Source organism: Acomys minous, assembly GCF_964271855.1.
Source record: "Acomys minous genome assembly, chromosome: 14".
Lineage (NCBI taxonomy): Eukaryota > Metazoa > Chordata > Mammalia > Rodentia > Muridae > Acomys > Acomys minous.
Window position 1 is genome coordinate 70320672 of NC_140496.1, and position 12812 is coordinate 70333483.

The following is a 12812-nucleotide window of genomic DNA, read 5'->3' on the forward strand; positions in this document are numbered from 1 at the left end:
TGGAATGAGGGAAACAGGTTTTGTGCCTCCACGTGGTGCTGGTAATCAAACTCACATCATTTAGAAGACCCAGATGCTCTTAAGTGCTGAACCACCTTCCATCCCTGAACAAATTTATCTTAGGAATTTATGTAGTAATATGAATTCTGACATATTTAAGGAAACCGATAGTTAAAAGAAATGATACAAATTTATTTTCTATAGGACTCTAAATTATGTATTCTTAAATACATACAAAGATGGTGTGATTGTGAAAGTTATGGATTATTCTTTTTAACATGTATGGTTTTCCTAAGAATCATACGTTATTTCATATGTGAATATATTGAGAATGTGGTCAAAATGTGAAAATTTTGTTAAATGAAAAATTTAGAAGCCTTTGAATTTTAATGAACTTATATAATTTTTTTGGAGTATTATGATAAAGAATTAGATGAAACTGTAGTTTAGAATGCCTTAGTACTAAATCAAATTGAGATTTTTGTTTTAAACGGGACTGGAGAGATGGCTCAGTGGATAAGTCTGTTGCTTAAGCATGAAGAAGTGAGTTTTGATCCTCAGCTCTCCCATAAAAGCTCGTTATGCATGTACACATCTGTATTCCAAATTGTATAAGGGAGGAGTCAAGGGGATCCCAGGAGCTGATCCTACCAGCCAGTCTGGGTGAGGCGATGACTCCAGGTACAGAGAGAGACCACATCTCAAAAGAAAGGGTTGAAAGGTTTTTTTAAAAAAGTGAATATTGACCCTTGCTCTCCACACAATTACACATATATGTGCAGATCCAAACACAGACACTTAACAAACACATATAAAGACCTCTCCCATACACAACTTAACTTTATAATCAGTAGATTATCAATATTTGAAATGAAGTAGAAACATAGGTATGGAAAAAAAGAGAGCAGAGGAATCACCACATATATAATTTGTTTAAAATGCATTGTTATTTAGTTGAAGAATAACTTTATGTTACTCTCATTATTTACCATTTGCCCTCACAAAATACCGATAGTAGCCATTAACACTGTGGGGCTGGGGCTGGGGAGTTGTTGAACCAGGGTGAGCTTCCTTGAGAAAGAGTTGAGTCTAGGCATGTCCAAACACTACAAATTTCATCCTGAGATGAGCAACAGTTGGACCTCAGCATGACCACCACCACCATCTTCATCAGCCCCATGCCACCCCTGCCCACCTTGGGCCTGCTAGTCTCAGCCCACATAGCCATGCATCCTCATTCTCCCTCCTGGAGGGGGTCCAGTACCCTGGTTGCTTGGTTAAATTTTCTCTCACTTATAAGGTCATGTCCAGCAGCAGCTGGATTCCTCTGCATGCAAATGAGGCACTCTTAGTATCCTGGTCTAACCCTTAAAATCCCTTCCTATTTCTCAAATGTTTAAAAACCTTGAAAGGATTATATTTAAGCTGGAACCTAACCATGACTGGAATGTTAAGAACTAAAAAGATTATTCCAGAACAACTATTTAGGCTATTTACAAAGATTCGAGTCAGAGGCATAAAGTAACTATTCAAATATACACTGATATATCACACACACACACACACACACACACACACACACACACACACACACACAAATCATGAAATTTGAGATCTAATGCATTTCACTTCGATACCATTGACTTTATGTATGAGATGTTTTTTCTTAACTTCCAGGTGAATATTGGATTGATCCTAACCAAGGTTGCTCAGGAGATTCCTTCAAAGTTTACTGTAATTTCACAGCTGGTGGTGAGACATGCATCTATCCAGACAAAAAATCTGAGGGAGTAAGTACCAATCTATCCGGTGGATGTTGACAGTTCCTCCCATGTTTTTGCAATATTGAACTAAACAGGAAAATTATACTGTCGTATTTTCACTTATCGGCTTTTCTTACAGGGTAATTAGAATATTTCATTTGCATAAACATGAATAAGGCACCAAACTGGTGCTCACAGTTTACAGATACTTCTTTCCTTTATTTTGTTACTCAAATGTATTCTTTAGGCACCTGCTTGCTCTCAAAAATTCTATTGCTTTCCATGACACAGCACAGCTGAATCTCAGATCTTAGAGTGTGTATGGTGTTCTCTGCCCATTACCCACCACAGAACACACAGCTGCACATTATTCTTAAAGTGCAACAGTTTATAAAGTATTAATGTCTTCTTAAATGAACGTATGACCACTTTACATATATTTTGAGTATTTAGTCTCACCAAAGAAATTTCCTGATTCTTATATCACAGGATTTGGAAACCTGAGGTGTATCTTCAAAGACACAGGCAGATCTCCATATGGAGAAATATACTCAACTGACATATTTTCTGATGTTTTATAAGTCGGACAATATATGTTTATTTTATTCAGTTAATAAATGTCGTTTTTCTTAGTAAGTAGTGTGGCAGAGAGATGGAAACTATTTCAAATGACTCAGCTAAGTATGTGTGATGGGTCTTGAAAAGAAAAGTTGAGTCTGTGATTTGATGCTGTGTGATGGGGCAGGCATTTCCCCTTGGGAAAAAAATCATTTACATAGGACTACTAGTTCTGTTCCCTTATAGCCTGTAATATTCTTTGTAAGTTAGTTTCTCTATTTTCAGCCCCAAAAATCTATCAGGAAGCAAATGACTCAGTTTTCATCACATGACATCAATAGGATGTAGCTTGAAGTTTGTTCATATCTCACTTTGTTTAATAAAGGACTCATACATATGAACACTTGTAGCCTCCTAATCTTACTGAATTTTTCTGATTTATATGGAAGCAATGCTTTTATAATTTCCATCTATTTTCTAACTTTCATAATAGGTAAGAATTTCCTCATGGCCAAAGGAGAGACCAGGAAGTTGGTACAGTGAATTTAAGAGAGGAAAACTGGTATGTTGTTGCTTTCACGTAAAACAAAATTTCTTAAACTCCTTAGATGCAGCTCCAATTATGTGCCCTCAGAAGGTGAATGCAAATGCATAAATAATGTTATGCAGGGTTCCATATAGTTTCATGTTTCCCTGTCTAAAAGGTCTTAGACATCAGTAGTGCCTTAAAGCTTAAGGCTTCGACTCAAAATAACTGAAAGGATTTCTGAGAAAAAAAGTATGATCAAATGATAAGTGCAGTTTAATATCACAAAATAGATTTCCTTTTACTAAAAGGAGCAAGAATCAAAACACAACATCTATTTAATGTCTGTACCTCCATCTATTTTCTATTTGCCCAAAACCCTATTATTTTTTGTTCCTCTTATTTTCAAAAGAACAAATGCAATGTGCAATTTATCCCTCATTGTTAGTTTCATGAATATAATAAACACTTGACTTGTAAGAAACTCATTTTTACTTAAATATTTCAATATAATTACCAATTTCATGTAATGATTTATTAAAATAATAAAAGATTAAAGTCCTGACTAAAATCCAATTAAAAGCCATTAAAATATGCATTTTTAGTTAAATAGGATTTTCTCAAAAATTTCCACTATTCATGGAAATTATTTAATTATTTAATATTTTATGTGTTTTTTTTAAACTTTAATCAACAGCAACTTTTAATACTTGATTCTGTTACTAAAAACCAGAGTAAAGAAAACCAATTAACAAAATGGAACGTAGGAAGTGCAGGACTGTAATATGGAATCATAGCTGCACTTCTTTGGCTCACATTAAAAAATGCCAATTAAACACTTTCGGTCAATTTTTTTTTAAAAAGCAGCAAATCAACATCACAACTTAAGATTAACCTAAATATGCACCTGACAGTGAAGCACACCTGTGTATTATTACTTTCCACAGATAACAACTTATACATGTAATCTTCTTATGGATACATATACATCCATATTAAGCAATGACTTTTAGTAAAGTTAAAATTGCCTAATAAGAGCTGGGCATGGTGGCACACACCTTTAATCCCAGCACTTGGGAGACAGAGGCAGGTGGATCGATGTGAGTTCGAGACCAGCCTGGTCTACAGAGTGAGTCCAGGACAGCCAGAGCTACACAGCGAAACCCTGTCTCGAAAATAAATAAATAAATGAATAAAAATTAAAATTGCCTATTAAGCCATCAAGTTACATGTTAAATACTAATAGTGAATATTCAGAGTTAATATAAACAAATTTAGAATTATAGTTATTAATTTTATTTTAACGTTTACTTTCTGTAAAGTACATCTAAAATACATTTTCAACCTCACAAGAATAATCATTGATTCTGTTAGTAAGGTTAAGTCAATTATAAAAACAGAATTATGATTTGCATGCATTCACCCTGAATATTTTATTTAAATTTTTGAATATATACATTACTGGAACACAGATATCTCATTCATACAAAATAAAATAGTTGATGAATGTTTTATACATTAATAATTTGCAACTAAGAATAATTTCATCCATAAAACCAAGTCATGATTAATACAAAAATGACTAAAACTTTCTGTGGCTCTATAGTTGATGACATTGCAAAATTTATGAAAATTAAATAATATAAAAAACATCCAATCTTTACTTTATGCCTAGATTCTTCAATTTTTTCTTATTTTACTATCCTACCAATTGAAGATATGCTACTATGCTGAAATATCTCGTGAAGACAGAACATTTGCTTTCTTGCAGTAGTTACTGATTAGAAACAAAAGGAGAGGGATAATGGACATTTGTTAACCAAAATGTATAAGCAGTATTGTTGTAACTGGGGCGTTTGGGATCACAGTGCTGGCAGCAAAGCTCCTAACTCTGGCTTCTTTGACCCTCATATCACATTTTTTCATGAAGCTATAGTGTTGCACTTAGTGTCACCATGCCCTGGCGGCATCCATCACAGCCTGTATTTAATTCTGTATACCAAGAAAGAAAAACAGTCCTTAAGTGCCTCTTTATTCTCTTCTTCCAGCTTTCATATTTGGATGTGGAAGGCAATTCCATCAATATGGTGCAAATGACATTCCTGAAGCTCCTGACTGCCTCTGCCCGACAGAATTTTACCTACCACTGCCATCTGTCAACTGCCTGGTACGATGCATCATCAGCAAGTTATGACAAGGCACTCCGGTTTCTGGGATCTAATGATGAGGAGATGTCCTATGAGAACAACCCACACATCAAAGCATTGTATGACGGCTGTGCGGTGAGTCCAGCCTCCTTCTGCATCCTTTCTGGGTATGAGAGGCAGTGTGGCCTGCCTTGTAATGGTCCAAAGACAGATGATGGATGCTCTTAATATGAAAAATGATAATTATTAAGATTTAGGGCTTAGCATTGACATTTAAGACACAACATATTAGAAACGGCTAAGGTACACACACACACAAACACACACACACACAAACACACACACACAAACACACACTGATACACTCTGAAAATCACACCTAAATATCTAGGTTTGAAGATGTAATAGAATATAACATTGGATCATGCAATATTGTATCTACATCTGATGTTTGAAGAATATTTACAAAAGACCCTAAAATTAAGAAAAATATAAAACAATATAATAGGTCCTGAATTCATGAGTTTAAAATGATAGAGAGCCAGGCATGGTGGTGCACACCTTTAATCCCAGCACTCAGGAGGCAGAGACAGGTAGATCACTGTGAGTTCGAGGCCAGCCTGGTCTACAAAGTGAGTCTAGGACAGCCAAGGCTTCCCAGAGAAACCCTATCTTGAAAAAAAAAAAAGAGAGAGAGAGAGAGAGAGAGAGAGAGGATTTTCTACTTATTTTTATTTTTTATATGTAACAGCATTAATTTTAATTTAGCAGAGACCTCAAATAACATCTTAAATAGGCAAGGCCTGCTCTCTCATAATAAAACCTGTTTTATTTTTTATTTTATTTAATTAATTTATTCAGATTACCACTCAATTGTTATACCATCACTTGTATCTTCCCATTCCTCCCTCCCTCCCACTGTCACCCTATTCCCCTTCCCTAGGTCTCTGACCGAGGGGGACCTCCTCCCCCACTGTATGGTCATAGGCTATCAAGTCTCATCTTGGTAGCCTGCTTATTCTTTCTTTGAGTGCCATCAGGCCTCCTCACCAAGGGAAGGTCATCAAATATGGAGCACAAGGATTTTCTATTATGTCATTTATAGAAGAGATGCATTTTTCCTGCCTATCCTTTGTAAGACTGTATTACCAGCTTTAGTTCTATTATATTTTTTCTCTTTGTATTCTCTGGGAAAAATTAGACCATGGGAATTCCACATATTAGCTGATGCTTCAGCTTTAGAGTCACTGTCTAGAGTGATCTCACTTGCAAACAACACAGTTTATGGTTTTAACAAAGTGAGTGTGGTACAAGAGGAACACACAAGAGAAAATAAGTGAATGAGGCAAAGCTATGGAAACTCCACAGTGTATTGCATGGTTATGGTTATAAAATTAAAATACAGTAGTAGAAATTTTTTGACTTTTGACTTCTGGATTTAAATTCCTACAATTTGCCACCATGCTAGTCAAAGATATGTACCTGGAGTAATGGAGCTTAAAAGAGTAGCAGGGTAAGGTCTCCACTTTATGTGGAATATCTGACAATTTATATTCTGAAAGATAACAAGGTCAAATGCACAAAGAATTCATGAGTTCAGGTTGTATAGAAACTCAAAGACAGGACATGCTTTGAGACATCTTTTGGATAACAAAAGTTAGCAGCAATACACCAACTCCTTTTTACTATATTTGGGAGGGGCATAAAAGTACATTTTAAGAACAAACCCGTGTTTAGGAGCAACAGAGGTCACAATACTCTTGTTTTGTTTTCTTGGAGTTTTCTCATAGGCTCTCAGAATTCTCCTCACATAGCTCCATTCTTGGATAGTATTCTGACACCCCTTATTCTGCTTTCTCATAAAATAATTTAATTATATACGTGCACCCTTATACCTAAAGTAGCAAGGATCTCTTATTTATGTATGACCCAATATGTACATTTCATATTGAATTACATGTTTTGACTCAGATTCCATTTAACCAAGCATAATCAAGTAATTGAAATAATACAGCCAGTGCGATTGTCAACAAAGTTTAAAACCTCCTGTGACACCAGTAATTAAAAAAAAAATAGTTCTTACCTAGTTATTAGTGATCTCCTCTCTCAATTTCTTAGCTCATGTCAGAGAGTTAACAAAGGACACAACATGAATTTTTGTAATGTTAAGTGATGAACTAACCTCAAATGTCTGTTTAATTTTACAGTCCAGAAAAGGCTATGAGAAGACTGTGATTGAGATCAATACTCCGAAAATTGATCAGGTACCCATCATTGATGTAATGATCAATGATTTTGGTGATCAGAATCAGAAGTTCGGATTTGAAGTCGGTCCAGTTTGCTTCCTTGGCTAAGATTAGGACGAAGACCTTAAGAAACCAACAGAAAAAGTACCTTGGTGCCACCAATCCATTTCATGCCACATGCAAGTTTTGAATAAGGACCATATAGATCACATGTTAGGAATCATTGATGCCTGCTGGAGGCACAATCAGAGGAGCGAGGTTTTGGTAGTCCCAACGATGGAAGATAGTGTGGCTGAGATGGATACAGGGCTGACTCTTGATTTTCTACCCTCATCTCTCCTTTCCCTATTTGGATTTCTTTGGTGCTGTAGAAAACAGAAAGAGAGAAAATATAATATTCATTTAAAAAACATGGTGCTCATTCCCATCCATCAGAGATATAGTAAAAAGTGTGTTTAAAAACTGTAATTATTTTATGTACAGTTCTACACTGTCATCCGTGTGTCCATTTCCAAAACTTGCACGTGACTCTGAATCCCACCTAGCTCTAATTTCATGACAATTTTGTGGAACTGTGATGACAATAAATATCATGTTATAAAAACTAAGGTTGTAATTTCTGATTACTCTAATTCCCTTCTTTGATTAATAATAAAATGCCTTTGTATATGTTGATCTTGAAGAGTTCAGTTATTTAATGTCACTAACAAATTTCATAGCGGGCCAAAGCCAGACTTTAGGGGCACACGCCAATCAACCCTTCATTGCTGACAATAACTTGTTGAATTTCAGCCAGAAATACTGTGCATTTTAATGCATAATTCAGTGCTATACCTCGATTGTTTTCGTCTCATAAACCAGATTTCACAGAATACTTGTATATATGGAAAACAAGAAAGTTTATATTTTTGGACAGGAAAGTATGTATGAGAAACTATTTTAACATCCACCCAGCAAATGAATTTATATACAATTATTTCTCTACGTAATCTTCTTTCATTGTCTTCAGTATGCTTCAGTAATGCCAACTAATATTAAAGATGGGAAGTGAGCAATTATTTATGAATTTGTGCAATGTTAGGTTTTTAAACAATGAAGGTTTTGAATCTGATATAAGTGGCATAGTAATAAGTCCCAAATATTATTTTTATTTGCCCAACAAATACAGTTCCTTTGTTCTAAAATAATTATATTCAATATTTGACCAACCTAGTAGATAAATACATAAGGGTGAGCTGTTTTAAAAGTCAAATTTGCTCAAGACAATCAACACCCCCACACACTTCTTTTTCCACTAAGGTATTTTCTTTCATGTAGTTTGAATTAGGAATAAAATTTTTAAATTACCAACTGAACTTTGTATCTATTTTAAGTAATATATGTAAGACTTGAAAATAAATGTTTTATTATAATTTCTTATATGAAGTGTTAAATTTATTGATACCAGATTCCTCTGGAACATTTATCAGCTGATAATTTATCTCAAAGAACATAATCTGTAATCTTGACATTTAAAAATGAACATTTGTAATTCAGAATTTATTTCTGAAACTAAGTTTGTAAATGTCCTTTGGAGGAGGGAGATATGAATTTTATCAATAAATCAAGTCTTGTCTACCTGGATTGGTCATTTTCTTTCTTAAACAGGTTGCAAATGAATCTCTTCTACCGAAAGGCTTTAGATTGTCACTCTTGACCATCCAGGTGAGAACACTCTAACACTTGCAAGTTAGTGTTCAAAGATAACTTTTCAAATACACAGCATAGCTAATGCATGGCAATACTATATTTCCAAGAAAATGACAGCTTATATTTGTGTGTTCAAAAAAAAAATATATATATATACAGGCAAAACACTTCTATGCATAACATAAAAATAAACAACATCTTTTAAAAGGCTAAAACCCCAAACTGCCAAGGAAAGTTTTCTTTCCTTGCTTTTTTTTTTTTTTCAGTAAGTTAAGCCCAGACCACTGCAACAAAAATGCCTTTGATGCCTTTGTTGTTCGGTACTTAATAAATCACAGCACATAATTATGTTGATAAATTCAAAAAAAAAAATGGTTTTTAAAAGTAAATATTTTACAAACTTTCAAATGGGTTCATAATTTCAGAACTAAAAATATTTTGGAAGCATTTTATTTAAAAGTATTTAAATCACACATAAAATAACATTTGTTTATCAAAAAAGGTTTCATATATCAGATAATTTACCTGAGTTAAGGAGAGAATATGTTACATATTAACTCATGCCAAAGTAGTTTTTAATTAATTAATCAATCAACTAATTAATTCATTTTATACCCTGATTCCAGACCTCTCCTTCCTCTAGTCCCTGTACCACTCTTGTGCTCCCCACTCCCTTTTCCCCCTCATTCTCACAGAAGGGGAGTTCCCAAAGTGGTTCCCAACCAACATTAGTACTTCTAATCACAGCAGGACTACGTGCACCTCCTCCCATTGAGGCCTCCCAACCAGGAGGTAGGAATCCAAAAGGAGTCAACAGAGAGTCTCTACTCCCATTGTTAGGGAAGCCACATGATGAATTTTTTAAATGAAATAAATTTGACACCTAAGAGAATGAATGAAGAGATAACTACATTTTTTTCTTATATGGGTGTGATCTTTTCTATGACATCAGGACTTTTAAAAATCTTCCCTATGATCGATTTAATCTGTAGAACAAATAAAACATCAGTGGAAAAAAAAGCACGTTTATTAGATGACATTTGAATAATTGTAAGTTATTGAAATTAAAAATATGGATGCTCATTTTGATCTTGCAGAAAGAATGAGTTGAGTCACAGTCTAGTACATGGAATTTCTGGCATAGTCCTCTTTCAGAAGACAAATTATAAACCCAAAATAACATGATAGAAGATTATTTTTGAATGAATCAACATATCTCATCAAAAATTGCTTAAAGGAACCAACCACAAAATATCAGAAGTTTGGGGAAGATGTCTCTTAATTAAATCTTAGATCTACTTCAGCAATTCCTTAGTAAATTGTACAATACACACACACACACATACACACACACACATACACACACACACACACACACACACACACACACACCAAATCTCTTTAAGAGCTTCTTCATAGGAAAATTCTAATTTATGAAATATTACCCTTCTCCAACATATACATGAAAATGTGTTCAATAATTAATACCTCAGAAATGATTTCATTTTATATCTTGTTCTCGCATTAGAATCTATTAGATTTGGTTTTCCAAGTTGGGAAAGCTCTATTAAACTTTGTTCATATGTGAACGTAAGATTTGCCAAAATTTTTCACACAGGAGTGTTTGCTTCTGTACATTTTAAATACTGTTTCTCTATAGTTGTGGATATTTTTCATGCTAACAGCATGAGGAATCACAAGCCTAATGTGTTAAACTGTCGCTATATCTTCTAGTCATCAGGACATGGTTGGTAATAAGATTATTTAGCATTCCCTTACTATACAAGGATTAAAGCATCCATATGCATAAAATTACTGAATGCCTAGGAGTTATAAGCCACTCTGGGAAATTACTATACAAATGCCGGACAAATAGTCCCTAATTGAACATCTTCCCAGTGGCTACTTCTATACCAAATGCAAGAAAGTATGACAGAGAGACATAAGAATACAAAGGTAGTTTTCTAAGCTGATCACACAGTCAATATCTTATCAACATACGAGGTTTTTTTTTCTCAGAATCCTTATATGTTCTTAAATGAAGTAATGTGTAAGAGTAGTCTGGAGATTATGTTTTCTTAATTTCATTTCATAGTTGGCTGCACTCAGGATAATTACAATGTATTGACTAAGCATTTAGCCCATGTCCTCCCAGCTGCATCTCCCTAGAATGCAAAGACACAACACACACACACACACACACACACACACACACACACACACACACACACAGTCTCATATCCAGAACTTCTGTAAATATCTGGTTGTTCAGAAGTCATTACACATACTCAAGTTAAGAGAGTTATCACCTGGTAGATTAGAAACACTTTAAAATCAATACCTGAACATGTCAGAAGCCATCCTATAGTGGAGAGTCCAAGCTCTTCAGACAAAGCTTCTCATGCCTCTTTTTTCTTGTATCAGAATGTTTGCTTTACAGAAGAATGAATTTAAAAGGTTCAGGGCTCTTTCACCTTCTATACTTTGCTCATCCCATCTTCTGGCATTGGCTGTAAGATTAGCATGCAGCCCAGAGAGCCATGAAGATTGCAAGGTGATTTACCATGAAGTAACTGACAGAAAATGTCCTGCATACAACACTCTAGGTTCAGTAATGACTATTTATCAACCAATCCTGATGAGTTATCAGGTATTGTCTCTCAAAATTCAGTTGTCAATAATCATGAGGAAATTTGATCAGGAGAAAACAAAACAGAGAGTGGCAGAATATAGTTACAGAAACATGGCTACCTTTTGGTTTCAAAAACTAAAACTTGCAGTGATCTCTGGAATGCCTTTTTTACCATAGCTAGGACTTATTTAATAGCATCCTTTCGATGGCAGGTGTTCCTGTAAGACTCTTGACAGGGAGACAGACAAAAGTATACAGCCCTACTACCTTTATATGTCTACAATTAAATAAAGAGGTACACATTGTTTCTGTCCATAATTAACACTTTACAATATAATGAATAAAAACTTAAATCCTTATACCTCTTCTATTCACTGTCATTCTCTTACACACTTTGAGCAGAGATGAATCACTAAATTCACTAGTATGTAAAGCCTCTGGACTAAATAAAATATTTTCATGATTCTTGCAGAAGGGATTATTTCAGGAGCACATAAGAAAATGTATCTGAAATGACAGAGAATTCTTTGTTCAAACCTATGGGAGTTTAACTTTAAATTTAGTGTAAGAAAGGGCTACATGGGGAAATCTACTTGCAGAAACCATCAACCCAGCAGTTGGCAAATTTGTATAACCGAACCGTTAATAACACTAGCTTGGATACCTCATCTGTTACAGAAAAATAATACATTTATATCTTAAATTCTTAAATAAGAATCTCATATTTTCGTGTGTGTAAGAAGATTTTACATGAAAACATGCTTAGCTCAAAAACATAACCAAAATAAAATTGAAAAATAAATAAAATTGCAGCTGCAGAGATGAGCTCATCAGTTGAGGGAGAGCTTTGCTCATACAGAGGGCCTGAGTTAGGTTCCCAGTATCAAGTTTAGTCAACTCACAATAACCTGTAACTTCAGCTACATGGAGAATCTTACATCCTCTTCTGGCCTCCATGGACACCAGTACATTTGTATACACACACACACACACACACACACACACACACACACACACAAACACACACACACACACACACAAATAAAAAAATAAAAATAAGAAGATAAGATAATAAATCAAAGTTTTAATGTTAATTTTGATATAATTTGGTTTTTCCTTTTAATATTTTTTATTTTCTTACAAATACATTTATATTATTACACATATATAAAATAAACTACATAGAATTAGAAGAAACAAGAGACAGTCATGAATTATTTTAATGTTACATTCGTAGTGTTTTGGCTATTT

The 12812-nt window shown here is 34.4% G+C and overlaps 1 protein-coding gene across 7 annotated transcripts in view; it reads left to right on the forward strand.

Moving 5' to 3' along the window:
• COL11A1 (collagen type XI alpha 1 chain) overlaps nt 1–8863 on the forward strand; it is a 188166-nt gene extending 179303 nt beyond the window's left edge. For all 7 annotated transcript variants that reach the window (XM_084757803.1, XM_084757797.1, XM_084757800.1 and 4 more), the window contains 4 exons: nt 1678–1790; nt 2815–2883; nt 4896–5129; nt 7202–8863. In XM_084757803.1, the coding sequence (XP_084613929.1) occupies nt 1678–1790; nt 2815–2883; nt 4896–5129; nt 7202–7348 (563 nt within the window). In that variant the 3' untranslated portion in view covers nt 7349–8863. The remainder of the gene's footprint in view (nt 1–1677; nt 1791–2814; nt 2884–4895; nt 5130–7201) is intronic.
• Nucleotides 8864–12812: the final 3949 nt, after the last annotated feature.